Source organism: Sorex fumeus, unplaced genomic scaffold (genome assembly GCF_029834395.1).
Source record: "Sorex fumeus unplaced genomic scaffold, SorFum_2.1 ptg000130l, whole genome shotgun sequence".
Taxonomy (NCBI): Eukaryota; Metazoa; Chordata; class Mammalia; order Eulipotyphla; family Soricidae; genus Sorex; species Sorex fumeus.
The window spans coordinates 6,838,620-6,858,258 of NW_026606187.1; the positions used below are offsets into that span (position 1 = coordinate 6,838,620).

General features: G+C 47.9%; 1 protein-coding gene across 1 annotated transcript in view; it reads left to right on the top strand.

Moving 5' to 3' along the window:
- Positions 1-3,321: 3,321 nt before the first annotated feature.
- The window catches only part of CACNG3 (calcium voltage-gated channel auxiliary subunit gamma 3), a 97,462-nt gene continuing 81,144 nt past the window's right edge, over positions 3,322-19,639 (top strand). The window contains exon 1 of the mRNA XM_056138781.1: positions 3,322-3,971. Within this exon, the coding sequence (XP_055994756.1) occupies positions 3,761-3,971 (211 nt within the window). The 5' untranslated portion in view covers positions 3,322-3,760. The remainder of the gene's footprint in view (positions 3,972-19,639) is intronic.

Genomic DNA, 19,639 nt, shown 5'->3' on the forward strand with positions numbered 1-19,639 from the left:
TGGCAGAGCGAATCCCACGCAGCGGGGGGAGGGGAGCGGGGGGGGGGAGAAAGAGTAAGAAGATCAAAGGTCACGTTCAAGCTGCTGGGGGTGCCTCCATCTCCTGCCTCCTCGCCGTGGCATCTGGGAGGGTCCCGCTGGGGCAGAGGAAGACTCTGACTCAGCCTGTGAGCCAAGGGTGCCCTCTGCTCGGGCTGGCGCCTGCGCCCCTTCGTGGTGACAAGTGGCAATTACAGCTAGGCTTAGCAGTCGGTGGCCACACCCCTGAGCGCACACCTACACATGGCATTGAATGAAAGGATGAGGATCCCCCCTAGTAAGCGGGAGGCTGCGGCATCAGGAACTAGCTGCGGTCCTCCCTGCCTCTGCACGCCCACTCCGCTCAGGTGTTCCGGTTGCTGCAAGGGCAGGTTCAGACCTGCCCACACTCCTTCCGGCATCAGCTCCTCAGCCCTGCGAAGCGTGAGATCCTGCCTCACCAAGTCGGAGGGTCAGACTGAAGCACCATGGTTCCGGGTCACTCTGGCGCCATTAGGAAAAAGCATCCACAACCTGCCCCTGGGGTTACCACTTTTATCCTCCCACTCTCTCTGGACACTTCTGTCCGTAGGAGCCTCTGGGTCCCACACATGCTCCCTGGGCTTGTGTGGTGGAGCAGGAGGTCACGCCTTCTGTTTGAGCAGGGGGTCCCTGGTGGAAATGATTGGCGCCAACTCTCTCTCGAGGGCCTCCCCACCCCTACTAGAGGAAAGAAGGGGTCGTAGAAGATATCTGAGCCTTTCTGTTGTTGTTATGTCGTGTTATTTGTTTCTAAAATAAGGGGAAGAAAAAACGCCTATGATTTTATAACCCCCTTGCCGAGGGAGACCAACCACACTTCCACTTACGGCTTTTTCCTTGGAGAAGAGTCAGGGCTGGAGAGTACAAATCAGAGTGCAGAGATAGCACAGCTGGTGAAGCACTTCCGTTGCACCTAGCCAGTCCCAGTTTTACTCCCAAAGACCCTCCAAGAGTAAGCCCTGAGCACCACCAAGTGTGGCCCCAAACCAAAACATAAAATAAGAATACAAAGAAATGCAAGGCAGGAGATTTTTGTGGAAGAGCAAATTTTGCTCCTATAGAGAAAGAACTCACTTAGCACCTTGTAGAAAATCTTGCATCCTCTCTCCCGTGGCCACTCTCCTGGAGCAGGGCTAACTGCCGTGCTGGCAGTAGGTCCTGGCCTTGTGGTTATCTGTCCCAGTTTGGCTATGTAGCCAATTTGTCATATTTCTGCTTCCTGCCTACAAATCAAGTGTTTATGAGTCACGATGCATGCTTATGCAATTAGATGTATTGAGATGTACCAACCTCCATTTACCTATGTACAGGCCTGTGTACCCACCTGCGCACACACACACACATAGAGCTATGTGTTGGCAGCAAACATATCTCAATGGTCCACAACACTGCCTGTAGGTGCGGGCATATATTTACATACCTGTTTTACTGGTACAACAAACCCTCAGGCATTTAAAAGGCTTAACTAAATTAAGCACAGCAGAAGTAAACATTCAAACCCAATTAAACCGGGACTGTGCACTAAAACCCAGGCAGGTGCAGGCATGTATAGGAAACTCTAACGCCACATCTCAACAGGCCCAGAACACTGATGTAAATGTAGCAGAGTCACTCAGAATTGGCGGATTGTATTTGAGGCATCATGGACACATCACTGATTTGTGGTCATCTGTATGGAAACCCAAGTAGCCGGAGACAGCACCAAGAAGCTGTGTGTCTGCCTGTTATATTGTTGTCCAATTCACTCACACTCAAACACAACACTATTTAGTAATGAATCCATTCCAGGAAATGCAGAAGCAGTTGGAACAGTCTCAATTCCAAACACTCTCCTCCTCCTCCTCCTCCTCCTCCTCCTCCTCCTCCTCCTCCTCCTCCAATGGGTCCCATCATGCCATAAGTGAAGTGATGAAGGCGTTTGGTGAACTGTTCTTCATCAATCCAGCGGGTGCTTAAGTCTAGTGAGAAAAGGCTTGTAAAAGACAAATCCATTGCAATAGTGACACTTCCTGAAGGAGTCACGCTAGTTTCCAGAATGACATTTGTTGCCCGGGTCTTAGGAAAACATCCCTGGATTTCCTGGCCTTAGATATGTTATCAAATGAACACGCCAAGAAACTTTGGAAAGAATCCCATTTTCAGTGATTTCTGGCCTTGAATCACCCCCTCCCAAGTGCAGAGATATCAAATATAAAAGAGGACCACCCAGAGCCTCCATCCTCTCCTGGCTCCCTCCAAATCCCTGATACGTGAGTGAAGTTGTGTGTGCTGAGCTCCTTGGGTCTTTCAGGAATACGTGACCCTCTGTGTCTGAACGGTCACCCGTTTCAACTGGTGCTCCAGAGAAAGGAAGATGGGCATATTGGATAGTCTCCGCGGGGCGCGGGGGGGGGGGGGGGTGGGGAGCCAGACATGAAGCCGGCCCCTTCAACAGATGTGCCTGGTGTCAGCCCACCCAAGTGAGCCACGGAGCTATGGAGTCAGCGCCTGGGGTGGCCGGCCCCTTTAAGAAGACTGAATCTTCCCCCAGTGGGTCCGGAGGCGCCCGCAGAAGGAAAAAAAGAAAAAAAAAGAAAAACTTGCCTGGCTCGCTGGGGCGGGGAGCGTCGCGGCGCTGGTGGGAGCCGAGAGCGAGAGCGCGCCTGAGTGCGCTGCGGGCGCCTCTCCCCCTGCCCCTGGTCCTTAACCCTTCCCGCGGCAGAGGAGCGGCCGGAGCTGCAGCGCCCGGGCGCGGGGGGCGCCCACGACCCCGGGGCTCCCCAAACTTTGCGCGGAGCGGGGGCCTGGTAGGGCAGTGGAAGGAGCGGGGCGCAGCTCCTCTGCCGCCGGCAGCCGCGGGCCCCCGGTCCTGCAGCTAGACGGGCGGCGGGGAGAGCCGCGGCGAGGGGCGCTGTCCACTTCAGCACCACGGCCGTCCCGCAGCGCCGGCACCCCCGGCCCCAACAGCACCGACAGCAGCCGCGGCGCCCGCAGCAGCCCGGGCGTGGGGCGGGGAGGCGGCGCCCGGAGGGAGCTGTCCCTTCAGCACCGCGGCCCCGGCCCGGAGGAGCCCCCGCCCCAGGACGCTGCCTTTTCTCCAGTTTGAGCGGGGGTGTGGGGAGCAGGCGGAGAGCTTTCCTGGGAGGCTGGGGAAGCAGTGAACACTCTTCGCAGCCACTCGCCTCCCAGCAGTGCTATTTTTTACCATCCGCCCTCACCCCCAGCACACGCGCTGGCGCGCGCGCGCGCGCACACACATACACCGAGAGAGAGAGAGAGAAGAGAGAGAGAGAGAGAGAGAGAGAGAGAGAGAGAGAGAGAGAGAGAGAGAGAGCGCGCTCTGAATTTCTTTGCCTCGAGTCTCCCGGGGCTGCGAGGAGCCAGCAGCTCCAGGCTCCCGGAGCCATGCCCTGCACGGACCCTCCTTCTGACCAAGCTCCTGAGGAATGAAAGGAACCCAGGAACCCCCAGAAGGCAGCAGTGATGTGGACCAACCCCCTGGAGCCGGCACCCTTCCGAGGGCCCTAGGCGACTCGGGGACCTGGAGAGAGATCCAGACAGGAAAGCCCAGCCGTCCCCAGCTCCCCGTGGATGCCGCGGACAAAAGAAGACCCGCTTTGGGGCAAGAGCTATCCTAGGTCACACCGCCGCAGAGTGATTTTCCCCCTCTGGCATTGAACCTCCCCCCCACCCCCATCCATCCAGAGTACCATGAAGAACTATGAGGATGTGTGACAGAGGTATCCAGATGTTGATCACCACCGTGGGAGCCTTTGCAGCGTTTAGTTTAATGACTATCGCAGTGGGCACGGACTACTGGTTATATTCCAGAGGTGTGTGCAGGACTAAATCTACAAGTGATAATGAGACCAGCAGGAAGAACGAAGAAGTAATGACCCACTCTGGGCTGTGGAGGACCTGCTGCCTAGAAGGTATTTGCAAATTCCTCTCTCTCTCTTTCCCCCCAGATAATCCCGGTTTCTGTGCTTTGGCTCTGCCGGTGGGTGTTTGGGGGAGAGGGGGGCAGGGGTTGGGAAAGAGGAACCGCTCTGATTATCGCGGAGAATGCGCAGGTGTCCAGACCATTGCCGGCAAGACTGACGCTGTGTGGGATGAAGGGGTTGGGTTCTGTTGATTGTTTGGGGGAACAAGCTCCAAGAGGTGACATCTGATGGTACTCTGGGCAGCTTTCTGCAGCTGAGACAAGTCTTTGAATCAAAAATCCCAGAGGCATATTGGGGACTCCTTGGGTCTCAGGCTTGAAATGGGGTCTTTGGCTCTGCTGAAATTATGCATCAAGGAGGGGAATGTGGGTAGGGAGAGAAGACCCTGGCGTCATCCAGCATATTCTGAGCTGTTTTGTTATTTCCCGACATAATCTTGTCAACGTCTTCATGTTTTCATGATCTGCTAATACCATCCAGTTACAGGTTAACACACAAGACTCATGCATACACACATTTCTAAAGAAAACTTCATTAATATCCATTTCCCTATTTTGAATCAAAACTGAAATGGGATCTTGGTACATTGCTAGCCACCTTACTTCCATTCCTAAATCATCCCTCCAAATCCAACAGAGAGATTTCCGTGACATTTACTTGAGTTTGAGTCTCCAAGACATGCAGCTTCTTGCTTCTATTTTGTTTTCAAATTGAGGCATTGATCTGAATTCTAATGCGGAAGTCAGACCAATTTTAGAATGGAAAAACTCCGAGGTAGCCTGTCTCGCTGTTAAACTTGCTTTTACTACACCGGGAGTCACTCTCTGCATCACTGGACAATGCCTGTGTGTCAGTCAATGGGAGTAAACAGGAAAAGGGGGAAGAAAAGCAAAAACCTGGGAAGTCTGGCTGCCTGAAGGAAGGCCTTAGTTTTGAGGGTCATTAAGGGGCTTTGCTTGGCTTCTGAGAAAGCATGAAGCTTGCTCCAAGGCTCAGCAAGGATATCTAGATTTCCTACATACTCCCCATGCCTGCTTGCCATTGGTTCTTCGTGCCTGCATTCCCACTGACTAGCATTTGCCAGAGCTTCTGGAGATCTTGCATTTCTGTAAGTCACTCAGGAAATCATGCTATGACATCACTTGTTAGTGTGATGTTGCATCATTCCTGGCCTTCTTCCCTTGTCCTGACACCCCCTGAGAAACATTTTCCTGAATGTAACACTACTAGAGTTGGTCCCATTCTTAACACAAATTTGCAACTGGTGGGAAGCCCAGGTGGGGAAGGGTTCCTTGAGATACCACAATGATCAGGGTATTCGAAGTCAGAAGACCTGGATTGTGCTGTAAAATGTGTGACCTTGGCTAAGACATCTGCCCATTCCAACCCTCATTTCCCAGCTCATTAATCTGGGAAATGGTTATTGTAGAATAAGTGATTAAGAATGAGTGTTACCAGAATGCTCTTATTGATCCAGTGGACTGATGGAAAAACTGAAATAAAACTTTCCTACACGTTGACCAGAAAGCTAATGCTTGTAATCATGGTGAAATTATTTGCCTGAGGGAAATACCACAATTCCCTTTCCCTGTGTTGACAAGGAATTGAGTTAGAGTTTGTAAGGCTGGGATTTGGCAGGCGTGTGGATGTCTGCATGCTTCTAAGGATGGCTTAAAAATCTATAAGGTCCCTACCCAGGTCTGATAACCATGTTTCGGTTAGGTTCAATTCTCCTGGTAACTAAACCTTGGCATGCCCAGTTAAACACCAATTTTGGCTCTTTCCTCTTAAAACCCCAATTTCCTGAATGCTGAGGATTTCTCGACTGATGGTTTCTCTTCTCCCCAACAACATGTCCTTCCTACACCTACAGTTTGTACAAGGAATTGTTACCCCACCCAGGCATTCTGTGGGCTTGGTGAGAGGAGTGAGAATTTTAATCAAGAAGGAATGAAGTGCATCTAAGAGATATTCTTGTTTGGCTTAGTTCTTTTGAGAAAATATATTCCATCATCAATTTTTAAAATATTTTGGAAGCGTGGAATGTAGGGAGGTGTGCAAACTTTGAAGAATCACAATGAATTCTTAGTTCTGTATGCAGCCATATGCCCAGCACCTAGAGGGACACTGCTGTAATATGAGCTAAGATTCTTCTTCATGTACTGCATGCATCAAGTGCTCAAGGCATTTTCAGGTACCTCTGGTCATGGCCTGGAGAAAAACCGTGTCGCAGGGGGCTCTATCCTCTGGAACAGACACTGTCTCTCGATTGTCCCAAAGGGTCAGCAACCTCTTTGTCCTGATCGAAGACTCACGGTTGATCTGTGTATCTCCCTTTGCTAGCTATCAAATTTAAAGCATGAAGTCAACCATACTTTTCTAAGATTCACAAGAGAATATTTAACCCCAAAGAAGAGGGTGTTTGGGAGAGCTAAGGATATGACAGTTGCCTGTAAAAATCCAAAGGATTATCACATGGCAAAGGGACTTGATATGTGCTGGGTAGCCTGGAGGGGCGATAAGTAGGAGCTAGAGAAACAAAGCTTTCACATATATATGTAAAATTCTGTAAATACATATAACCTATTCTATCTGAGGTGGACTGGGAAGTTTGGGGAAGTTCTGAGTCCCCTGTCAGTCAAGATATTAAAAAATAAGAAAGCACTATCAGCTGTTTCCAAGTGATGTGACTAGTCACCAGAATCTCATGGGGAGCTTTGGAAAGTAGATGTTCTGAACAGAGGGAGAAGGCTCAAAGGGCTGGAGCACAAATCTTTAATGTGGAAGCCCAGGTTTGATCCCTGTTACTGTAGGCTCCCCTAAGCATTGATTCCCCTCTAAAACTAGATTATCAAATTCCACAATGGAATTCTGTGCCTCCTGAAGTCTGCAATGGATCACTAGGATCTGAATTTTCCAACAGTCCTACAAGCAATTATGAAGCAAAAGCCTTCATGCCTAATTTCATGCCTAATCTATATTGAGTCTCTCCAAGAGGGCTGGTAGTGATTACGTGTGTTAAGAAGGATCCCATCCCTCAAGTGAGAGAATGGATATTTCCAGTTTTCATTTCACTTCAATAACTCGCCAGAATGTCATTTATATTTAGCACTTCTGAAGGCTAGGACTGGTTTGAATTTTGAAAAACATCAACTTCTCCCATATTCCCCAGAAGTTCAATCCTGATCACTCTCATTTTACAGATGAGGAAGCTGAGGTTTGGGGACATTATATAACATGGCCAAGGTCACAGAGCTCAATTCGGAGCTTCTTCCTCACCTAACCCAGGCTGCTTCCCAGAGCGTTTGCTGGAGAACATTGATTCATGCTCCAGTAAACAGGTTGCTACCAGGACAGACATTAGCCGGTGACAACGTCCAGACACATGGATTTTTCCATGCAGAGAGGCTCAGCTCCCAGCCTCTCCGCGTGCCTGTGCATTGTCTGCAGGGGTGCCAGAGCCACCAGACAGACACGAACTCACAGGCAACAAAGGACACGCTTTGAATGAAAAAACAATCGACCTATGTAGAGACACCCACACTGTGAAACCAGAACGCGGGCCTGACTCATTATGTGGAGAGCGAGCGAGGCAGTCACAAAGGCGGGCCCAACCTGCCGCGTGTTTTCAATGGCAGCATGTGAATTTGAATGAGCCCTGGTTCAATATGTGACACTCTCATTAAGGAAACCTCCAGAGAGCTGAAGAGCCCCTCGAACGGATGCAGTCAAGGAGAGGAAGGATGATGGGCCTGAGAAACAAAGCAACCTGGCTGTCCATCACATCTCTTGACACTGACAGTGATGGGAAGGGTGTGTGCTGTCTCCTGCCTCTGGCTCTTGGTTTACCTGACCCTAAAAAATGAGAGTTTCGGTGGAGATGAGGGAGGAGCAGATCCAATTGTCCCCGTGGACCAGGCAACGGCATCGGGTGGGAAGGCAGAATGTCTGCAGCTCTCTTCGTTCCATTCTGCAGGAGGCTGTGGTGGGTAGCCTTGCAGGAGAGCAGAGGGTGGTATTCATGTGGGGACAGTAGGGAATGGTGGTGTTTGTGGCAAGCTGGAGTGTACAAGTTCTATCTAGGGATCATGGCTACTCGGCTTGTGTTCTTTTACCCTGAGAGAAATGTGAGCTAGGTTTAACCCAGTACCTCTCCAATTTTAAGCCAAACATAAAACATCTTGTGGGCAAATTAGCTTTTTTTCAAAGCACAGTGCCATGGTAGAATACTATGCAGCTATGAAAAAAGAGCAAGGCTTGTGATTTGACTGAGACTTGGATGGAATTGCAGATGTTGTGTTAAGTGAAATATGTCTGAGGGAGGACAAAGATCAGATGAGCTCACTCATCTGTGTCCCATAGAGAAACAAAACAATGGAAAGACAGTATCAAATGATGACAAAGTCTTAGATGATAAAACCAAGGCTCCTGAGCAGTGGGAAATGGTGAGAAAAAGGAGAACTAGAAAGAGCATGAGGCCAATGGCAGGGAATCTTGGACATTTGGATGGTGGTGAGGTGCAGTAACTGTCCATTAAAACTATGTATGTCAACACTGTAAACATATTACAATATACTTTCATTATTCTTTTAAAAGAGCCAGCTAAATCAAACTAATTTTATAACTGAATCTGACTTATGGCTACCAGGGTTTTTTGGGGGGGTCACCTTCCTGGTGATGTTCAGGGGCTACTCCTGTCTCTGTGCTCAGGAATTACCCTTGGCGGTGCTCAGAGGACCATATGGGATGTCAGGGATTGACCTCAAGTCAGTTGCATGCAAGGCAAGCACCCTCCTTGCTGTACTATCTTTCTGGTCCCCTCGCTGCTAGTTTTGAGCCCTAGAAATTCTCTTAAGAGCCATTTTTATCGAACAGCCTGACATTTTCACTTTTTATTCCTGATGACTCCTCTTTTGTCAATAATCATGTCCCCCTCCCACCCCATTAATTTTAGAAAAATGCCTACCAAGAAAAGAAAGCCCACTTAGGATTTTAGGACAGGGAACTTCAAATTATGAAGAAGAGGTTTAATCAACTGCTATTTCTGCTGCGGATGGATCTGGGTGACATCAAACATCTGGCTGAAACCGAGAAAAAATTATTCAGTCATTAGAAGTTCCCCCATATTTCCAAATCTCCAGATGGTTGACTTTTTCAGCCAGATGGGGTTCCAGCTTTATTTATGTGTTCAGAAGCCTTCGGGGAAGTTGTGTAGATGTGGATGAGGCCAGGGGAGAGAAGGACATAACATTTGGGGAGCGTTTCCTAAGCGCCAGGCCCATACAAGGTACTTTTCCGTGTCCTTTCTCTCCTCCTGCAGGAGAACAGAAATTTGAGAAAACCAGGCATTCATGTCTGTTTGAGGCTTTACTGCATCCACGCCGACCAGTCACTTTCTCCCTTCAGTCTACATCTCAGGATGCGAGTTCTCTTAGACACGGTGCAGAGAGTTCTGTCCTCCACCCCCCCCCCCCCCACCTCCATTCTGACATTCTCTGTCTTCCCTCTTGGCCCGCTGCCTTCTTGCCTCTAAAGCCCAAGTGGCAGATCGAATGAGTGGGCTGGCGTCTCAAGCACAATGGGGAGACGGATCAAGACTGGGGAGGAGGCAGAGGCTGAGGCGTCAGCCTAACGTTCAGTTAGAACATGTCTCTCTTGCCATGCTGACTCTTATTAGGTTGAAATGTGCCCTACCTAGCAGGGTACGAGCGTTAATACAGTGGGTAGCGTGTTTACCTGGCATGCGTTCAACCTGGGTTCATTCCCTGGCACCCCAAATAGCCCTGAGCCCACCAGGAGTGATCCCAAGAGTATGCCCTGAGCACTGAGTATGCCCTGAGCACTGTTGGGTATCACCCAAAACAAAATAAAACAATGAAATATTTCCCTTACCTGTTGGCAAACGGCATCTGGCTCAAGTTCCACATACACACATTCTTCCTCAACTTCAACCATCCAGCCCTTCCTGGAAACTTCCAGACCTCCATTAGATCTCTGAAATAAAGGACTAAGACCAAGCCTGCAGGAGCTCCTCTGTGATCCCGCTCCAACTCCAGGAACGATCTATTCTGACCAGCTGCTCCCTGATCCTACTGGTAGTTAAAGATTTTCATCTTACTCCCACTTGTATTGTTATTGGTGAGTAAAGTCTACATCTCTTCTTGTTACCTCAAACCCAACCTTCTACCTGATAGCTCCAGAATCTCCCCTATGGAAGCAGATGGCTTGGAAAGACTTTGTTTTGCTTCATCCACCTGAATTTTTATCTTCTGCATTACAATAAAGTCATTACAAGGTGGCTGACCTTGACTTCATATTTTTGTGAGTGACCAGTATGTGTCCAGGAAAAAACAACATAATACAATGAGCAAAAGGATGACTGTGTCCTTTGGTGTTCTCATAGAACAATGTCTACTAAGTGGCCCACGAGGTCATCCTATTCCTTGTGGGGGATACAACTTTGTTTGGCCAAGCTTTTATTATAGATGCAGGTCCAGTTGTACAGTTAGATGTTTACTTGTAGAAAACTTGGGAAGATGCCCATAAATTTCTTGTTCAGTAGAGGTGCAAATGATTTTTTTGCTCATTAGAGGAGATAACCTCAAATGTTGTGGATTTATGGCAGGTCCTCTGGGACATTAATCAGTTTTATATCTAACCTCACCGTCTCATTTCAGAATTGTTTCCACTGAACAACAACAACAACCAAAAAAAAAAACCCAAACCAGCAACAGCATCTTCCTTGGACTAGCTTTGTCATTCTGCTGATTTCCTTGTTGAGGAGTTGAATCGAACTTGTTTTCAACAACTGGAAAAATTAGACTTTGACAGGTCTAATTTCTTCTCCCCTTCCCACCTTTTACCACCTTTGCAAACACTGAGGTTAAAAAGACAAGCCTGCAAAATTATGCAGTTGTTTTTGCTTCCCTCACCTCCATCCCTATAAGACTCTCTAAACCCACCTTTTAATATAGAGGAGCAACTGGGCCTTCTATCTCTGCTGAGAGACCACAGAGAAAGAACATAAGGGAGTCAGAGCCAAGGAGATCTGGGTTCTTATTGCACCGACACTGACTGAGGGACTTTGAAGGCCACTTTAATCCCCAGCATGAGCTCCTGTATCTGTGAGACAGAGACAACAGATATAGCAGGTGTTTTTTAGCTGTTTCTGTTTTAGTTCTTAGGGTTTTTCCTTCATTCCTTCACATGTCTGAACACCACATTAGCCTTGAGTTCTAGATTCATTCCCTTGAGGCAATATTCATGTGCTAAGCTGCCTAACGGCTCTCTCCTTTACTACTTACCTTCCTCCTTCCCAGTACTTCCAGCTCTTCCGTGAGTTCTGTGTGTCTTCATGAAGGATCACATATAAACATTGAGCGGATCTGCCAACAGAAAGGCTGCTTCTGAGCCCAGGTTTGGTTGCTTCCTTAGCACCACCATGCCCCTAACTTCAGGGGGGAGTTGTGGGGGAAATAGAGAGCCGAGAGAACAGATGACAATGAGGACCCCTACGTGCATGGGTGTCTTTCTTTGAAATTGGAATCTAGTTCAGAACAGGCAGCTAGTTGGGATGGAAACCAAGTTTGGGACTGGAATCTTGTTTGGGATGGGAATCTAACATGGGATGGGAATATATTTTGAGATGGGAATCTAGTTTGAAATGAGAATTTAGTTTGAGATAAAAATCTACTTTTGGGGGGCCAGAATGATAGTACAGAGAGTAGGGCATTCGCCTTGTCTAGGGTCGACCGGGGTTCAATCCCTAGCTTTCCATATGGTTCACTGAGAACTTCGAGGAGTAATTCCTGAGTGCATGAGCCAGGAGTAAACCCTGAGCATCATCAGGTGTGACCCAAAAAGAAAAAAAAAAGAATCTAGGTTAGGATGGAAATCTAGTTTGGTATGGGAATCTAGCTTGGGATGGGAATCTAATTTGGGATGGAATCTAATTTGGGATGGAATTTAGTTTGAGAGGGAATCTAGTTTGGAAAGGGAATCTAGTTAGGGATGGGGATCTTGTTTGGAATCTAGTTTGCATAAGAATCTAGTTTGGGAAGGGAATCTAGGTTGGGATGGGGGTCTTGTTTGGAATGGGTATCTTTTATGGACTGAGTGAATTTGGTGAGGTAGACCTACCACTTTTCTACTCCCCCCAAAAAAACAGCTCTTTTACAAGACGCTAACCAGGGGAACCTGGTCTGAGGGAGAGGTGGCTCTACCCCTGGACCGGCAGGTCCAAAGTCAGCTCATGCTCTTTTCCCCAGACCATTTCCAGTGCTCCAAAACTGAGTCTATCCAAAGAGAAGAAGGTCTTGATGGACTGGCCATTTATAGACCAGTTTTAGAACCCTTGCCACAGCTCACTCAAGAGGCACATAGACAGCTATAATAACATTTTCTTCCTTAAAGTTGCCCTTTGTTTTTCCAAGAGTACTAGGTGGCTTTTAGTTTTTTCTCTCCCTGTTTGCCTTTATGGCAGCTTCTTGGTCTGATCAGATATTCCTCTGGGTCCTCTTTTCTGTTCTTTCTTGCAAAACCTAGGCTAAAACCTGTTTGCCCAGGTAGTCCTGGACCTCTTCTCAGACACAAAGAGATGGAGAGAAAAATCAGTGAGCTCATCCCCCTCTCTGATGGTCCCCAGGAAAAGGCGATCCCCGATCAGGTCACCTGGGGATGATACTGTCAGGGACTGGTGAGCAGAGATAGCTTTAGAAGTCAGCGCTCACTCATTTGTGGAGTATAGAATAAATAACATGAGTTGAGTCTGACACCCCAGGATATTAGATACAAGGGCCAGGAGGATTGCCCCATAGCTGGAAGCCTGCCTCATGAGCGGAGGGAAGAAGGCAGATGGAATAGAGAAGGGATCACTAAGAAAATGATGGCTGGAGGAATCAGTCGGACGGGAGATGTGTGCTGAAAGTAGATAATGGACCAAACATGATGACCTCTCCGTGTCTGTATTGCAAACCACAATGCCCAAAAGTAGAGAGAGAGTATGGGGAATATTGTCTGCCATGGAGGTGGGGGGATGGTGGTAGGGGGGTATACTGGGGAGATTGGTGGTGGGGAATGTGCACTGGGAGGGATGGGTAAAACTGGGAAGGCCTTTGGCATCATCCAAATACAGCTGGTAATTAAAGGCAGGGGCACACACAAGAAATGCCGTAGAAAGCCCAATAAATACAAAAAGGAAAAGGACAGAACCCCAGGAAGTATTTTCTTATGGGGGAAGGGAGAGGGAAGCTGCTAAAAAGGTGGGGGGAGTGAAGTTGAAGGGGGACCAAGGCTGAGATGAGGAGGAAAGATTTTGATTTGAAAGTTCAGGATTTGATGCTCTGGTCCTGATGCTGGCCAGCATGCTAGAGATTAAGTCTAGACTAGCTCTCTCCTGCCACAGGGCCACTTCCAGGCAGGAAGGACACACACCGGAGTGATGGGAAAAGCCCACTTCCAGGCTATGTCTTCTCATCTTCTTAGTCATAGAGATTCCAAGATGGATTCTAGGGGCTGCTTCCAGAAAAGCTCTGAAGGGAGAGAATGGGCCTTGAGAACCCAAGAAAGAGATGCCAAGAAAATAGTAGAAATAATCAATGGGAATACTTAATGAACACCTTCTGTGTGCCAAGCTCTGATTATTGGGGCAGATGGAGCGTTCAGTTCTGGGATCACCCCGAAGCATTTATTTAGTTATTTAACAGACACAAAGCAAACACTTGACAGACATTACTTTATTCTGGTGACTTCCTCAGGAAGCAGGTACCAGCGTTATCCCTGTTTCCGCAAGACAAGGAAGCTGCAGAGAGGCCCGTGGGTATAAGGAGACAGAGCTGGGATTCCAGCCCTCCCTGTCCTACCCCTCGTTGCTGTGTTATGCACTTGACTGTGTGCTCAATATAACAAGGGAAGTTGCATTCCCTCAGAGTCCCATGCATTATTATGACCCATTGCACCAACAAGGACTCAGACAATAAGATTGTTGTACAAGGTCATTTGCTGGAGCTGGACTTGACCCAAAGCTTCATTTCAGGCTTCAATGGCACTGCTTACATGCTCAGGTCACAGAGTGGGTCTTCTCCAACCTGCCTGCTTCCCTCTGAGGTTTGGGTGTGACTGACTGGCTCTGAGCCAATCGATGACTAGAAACTGTGGGAAATAGTCCAGGCTTTACCCATGTATTGTTGTTGTTATTGTTGGGGGTGGGGGTAGTTTCTCAGCATTTTTTTAATGTTCTGCAAACATTTCCATCAAAATGGAAATCATTTTTGTTTTAATTGAGTGATATGATTTCTTGTCTGCCTCCTAATAGCTTCGGCTTTGGTGAGATTTCTTTGGTTTTAACTAGGTTGAAATTAAGGAGAATTAGTTTTTCTCCTAATGTTTATAACATGATGCAAATGTTAGGTGGACAGCATTATAATTTCACACAGCATTACAATCACCATCAGAAGTCCAGGGTGAGGACTATAACTCAGTGGGCAAGCACTGGGGCTGTTTGTACGTGGGAGGCCCTGAGTTTGAATCCTGACACTGCTGAGCAGTCTGTTTTCAACTCTGTACATGCAATTGACCCCCCCCCCCAACCCAACTCATGCACCTCTACTTCCTTCCATTCTCTAAGAGTTCGATTTTGTTTTGTTCTCTCTGTCATTATTTGATTTCTGTATAATCCACAGAAGACTAAAATCACATGGACTTACGGACGTGTCCTTCTTTTGGCTATTGATTTCATTTAGCATAATACCTTCAAGGTCCATCCATGTGTCACAAGGGACTATTTTGCTCTTTGCTCTGGCTCGGTAGTATTTCATTGTAGTGGTATGTGGATCGTCCACATCTTCCTTATCCATTTCCATTTATTGCCTACCTATTAAAAATAACGCTACTGGGGGTGGAGAAATAGTACAATGTAAGGTGCTTGCCATACATGCAACCAACCTGGGATGGATTCCAGACACCCCATATGGTCCCCCAAGTTAACCAGGAGTGATTCCTGAGTGCAGAGCCAGGAGTAACCCCTAAGCATCACTTGGTGTGGCCCCCAAACAAAAATAAGTAAATAAACAAAATAGCACTGCAGGGGCCAGAGCAATAGTACAGCAGGTAGGTTGTTTGTCTTACATGCAGCCTACCCAGATTCAATCCTCAGCACCCCTCATGTCCCCCCAAAACCCTGCCAGGAGTGATCCCTGAACAGTGGACTAGGAGTAAGCCCTGAGCACAGCTCGGTGTGCACCCAAAAAATCATAATGTAATAATAATAATTCTGCAGTGAATGGAAAGAATGCATTTATCTTAGAATTTTTTTTGTATTCTTTGGGTAAATACCTAGAAGTAGAACAACTGGATCATATGGCATTTCTATTCTCAAATTTTGAGGCATTTCGGGGCTGGAACAATAGCACAGTGGGTAAGGCGTTTCCTTCGCACGCGGCCGACCCAGGTTCGATTCCCAGCATCCCATATGATCCCCGAGCACCGCCAGGAGTAATTCCTGAGTGCAGAGCCAGGAGTAACTCCTGTGCATTGCCGGGTGTGACCAAAAAATAAAATTTGAGGCATTTCTGTTGTGTTTCCCACAGTGATTACACCCATTGACATTCCTGCCCAGGCTGTGTGGATGCTCCGTTTTTCCCTACTTGTGCTTCCTGGTTGATTTTTATAATAGATCACTATCACTATCACTATCATCCCGTTGTTCATCTATTTGCTAGAGCGGCACCAGTAACGTCTCCATACATCCCTGTTACGTGCTAGTGTAGCCTGATGGCATATTGGGAGCTCTTTCAGGGTCAGGGGAATGAGGACCATCATTGCTCCTGTAATAATAGATCTCTTTACAAATAACATTATTCCCATTCGCCTCCCCCAATCCATAAACTAAGATCAAGAGCACAAGACATAGGCATTTGGGGCACTAGAATTAAAAGACCATGATGCTGGAGATAAATTACTTTTTTAGTAAGTGTCTATGGACTTATATCTGACAGGGCTTGGGGTAGCCAGGTGTCCCAGCGGTGAAACTCAGGCGTGTTCTCAACTCCCTCACCAGATAAACTAATTTTTAAATGACAATACCAATCATTTGAAAGTGAGAAGAATATGCCCCCAAATTTAATGGTTGAAGAGTTTTGCATCTCAGACGTTGGAGGTAGAGCATCTGAAGACTTGGTGGTGCCATTAGGTTCGTGGCTGACCCGTATGCAGAGGAGCAAGCATGGACATGCTCTTTATTAGGCTTCACTGAGTTTCAACTCTCTATTAGGCAGGGATCAAATTTCTTGCTTGAACCTTTCTGTTGGTTAGGGGGGCTCGTAACCCAACTCACACAGGACTCAGGGGACCAAGACTGTCTTTGCAGAGCATCAAACATCTGCTAGGCATATAAGGAGTCAACGCACCCTCTGCCTTGATTCATAGTTATCATGCGCTAGTGAGGGCCAGAAATAGGCATCCAGGGCATGAGGCCAAATGCCACCTATCCTTGTTTTTTGTTTTTTTTTTTGGGGGGGGGTTGTTTTTGTTTTGTTTCATTTTAATTTTTGGGCTTTTTTTTTTTTTGCTTTTTGGGTCAGATCTGGGCAATACTCAATAGTTATTCCTCGCTCTGCACTCAGGAATTACTCCTGGTGGTGCTCAAGGGACCATACGGGATACCAGGAACAGAACCTAGGTCGGCTGTATGCAAGCAAACTCCCTCCCTGCTGTGCTGTCCTCTGGCCCCCTCTATCCATGTCTTTAATGGAATGTGGTCAAGAAATGCTTTCAAACATCCTCTTGCCGTTCAGATGCTTTTTCTCTGCTCCATTTCCCTGAATCGCCTGCGAAACCGCAGCCTGGAACCCAGTTGATGCTTGACACACTTACATTGAATTTGTTACAGGAAAGGAGATAATCCAATCGCCTTTCACTTCTCCTCGTGAATCCAGATGAATCCCTCCGAATCACTGTTCTGCTCCTTCGTGCTTAACAGGCACTTAAAAAAACATCGTCTAATCCCTGCCACAATTGTGGGTTATTCGGCAGCCTGTAGTTTGAGGAAATGCTCTGTCTTGAAAATCTCTGAGTTATTTTTCTGGCCCCTATTTCATTTCATTTTATTTTACTAAAAGATTAGCTCAAGTCATTCAGCAGTCTCGAGGAAAAGTCCCCTCAATACTCTGGGTGCAAACTTGGAGGAGAACGAGAAAAGAAAACACATGTTTCAACGTATTGTGGCTCTCCCCAGCAGGTACTGTTTATTCCTTTGCACTTAAGATAGTCCGTGGATTTGGTTACACACATGTTGGGGATCAGGGAAGCTTCAGGGATCCATATTTCCTGGCATATGCTACTCTGCATCATGCATCGATTCCCTCGAATGTAAGCACGCCTGCTTGTTCAGTTAAAGCGATGCCAAGAATCACGGGGCCACCGTCACCAAAATCCCATGGGCACCTGGGGAAGTGGATTTGCACAAGGGGCAGCTGGTATACAGGCATCTTTATAGCAAATCATCTCGAACCTTTGCAAATTGCAGGAAGGCAGAGTCTGTGGGCTGTTTAGCAGTTTCCAATGCCTGAGACCAGGTACCCCTTTGTTGGCTGTGGTTTTTCAAAATCAGCACTTTTAACCAAGGACAAAAAAATGGCACTGTGGTTCAGATTTTCCAAACGTTTACAGAAAAATTACAATAGCTACATTGGGCTATATAGGGGCTGGAGTGATAGCACAGAGGGTAGAGCATTTGCCTTGCATGCGGCCAACCCGGATTCAATTCCTCCGTCCCTTTCGGAGAACCCGACAAGTTACCAAGAGTATCCTGCCTGCATGGCAGAGTCCGGCAAGCTCCCCATTGTGTATTCAATATGTCAAAAACAGTAACAAGTCTCACAATGGAGACGTTACTGGTGCCCGCTAGAGCAAATTGAAGAACAATGGGAGGACAGTGCTACAGTGCTACATTGAGGGGCTGGAACACAGTGGGTAGGGCATTTGCCTTGCATGCAACCAACCTGGCTTCGATCCCCAGCATCCCATATGGTCCCCTGAACACCGCCGGGGTAATTCCTGAGTGCAGAGCCAGGAGTAACCCCTGAGCATCACCGGGTGTAACCCAAAAAGCTAAATAAATAAATAAATAAATAAAGGAAATAGCCACCTTGAGAGACAGCGGTGTTTGGCCAAGTGAAAGTTCTGTTGCCAGCAGAATGATGCTTCTATTTTTCCTTCCCGCTCTGTGGTGCAGGGGGGCTTTGCTTCATTCCCCAGCACTGGTGGGAGGGCAGGGCCAGGGCTCCAAGTGACATACGATCAGAACCAAGGTGATTTTCCAATGAAAGATCCCGGGAGCTGCAGAGGAAATGCAGAGTCGTCACTCAACAATGGGTTTTTCCCACACTGCACTGTGGCTGGAGGAGAATGGTCCAGTGGACGGGCACACACTTATAAAATACTATTGGGCTGGAGAGATAGTACAGTGGGCAAGGTGCTTGCCTTGCATGTGACTGACCTGAGTTTAAACCCCTGCACCGGATATGGCCCCCGAGCATCCACTGCCAGGAATGATCACTGAGCACAGAGCCAGGAGTAAACCCCGAGCACTGCTGCATATGGCCTCCAAACAAAAATAGGTTTCCCCAGAAAAGAGACATGGAACCCCAAATACTCAGGTGGATAGGGACCAGGCCCAGTGGTGAGTTGGGAGAAGAACTTTCCAGGCCAAGGAAAAGCAGGTGCAAGGTGAGAGGTGGACGAGTACAGAGGTGTGCTAGGAGTAAGGAGACCAGCAGGGTTGAAAGGGCTGAACAGGAGCCACAGCAATAACACAGTCGTTAGGGTACTTGCCTTGCATGCAGCCAACCTGGGTTCAGTCCCTGGCACCCCATATGGTCTGGAACCCAGCCAGGAGTGGTCCCTAATACTGGTGATGGAATTGATGCTGGAAAATTGTATACATGGAATTTAATCATGAATGACTGTAAAATTGGGTGCTATGAATAACTTTGTAGGTAGCTCTGTAGCACTGTCCTCCCATTGTTCATTGATTGCTCGAGCAGGGACCAGTAACATCTCCATTGTGAGACTTGTAGTAAAAATAGTAATTTTTGGCATATTGAATATGCCATGGGGAGCTTTCAGGCTCTGCCATGCGGGTGGAATACTTCGGTAGCTTGCTGAGCTCTCCGAGAGAGACGGAGGAATCGAACCTGGGTCGGCTGTGTGCAAGGCAAATGCCCTACCCGCTGTGCTATCACTCCAGCGCTGTAAATTATGGTAACTCAATTTTAAAAAATGGGTGGAGCAAGGCAGGTGAGGGGAGGGGCAGACCAGTATGGGGGGCAGACAGCAGCCTGGAAGGGAATGGGGAGACTTGGATCTTGATTCTGAGTAACTGGAAGCCTTTCCCACGGCAGCTGAGCCTGGGGACCCTGCATTCTTGAGTTGGTCCTAGCTGAATCTTTAGCACACCAGCATTATCTATCTCTGGCTAGAAGGAGAACGTTGCCTTGGGCCTCCCTTGCCTCCCCACAGGCAAGAATATTGAGCCCAACCTTGAACTTCCCCTTACTCTGCCTTGGAGCCACTCAGACAGCTCATGGACCAGTTTCTTTTCCTTCTTGCCCTTCTCCTCTAACACAGGTCTCTGGGCCCGACTGCATCCACGTTGTATT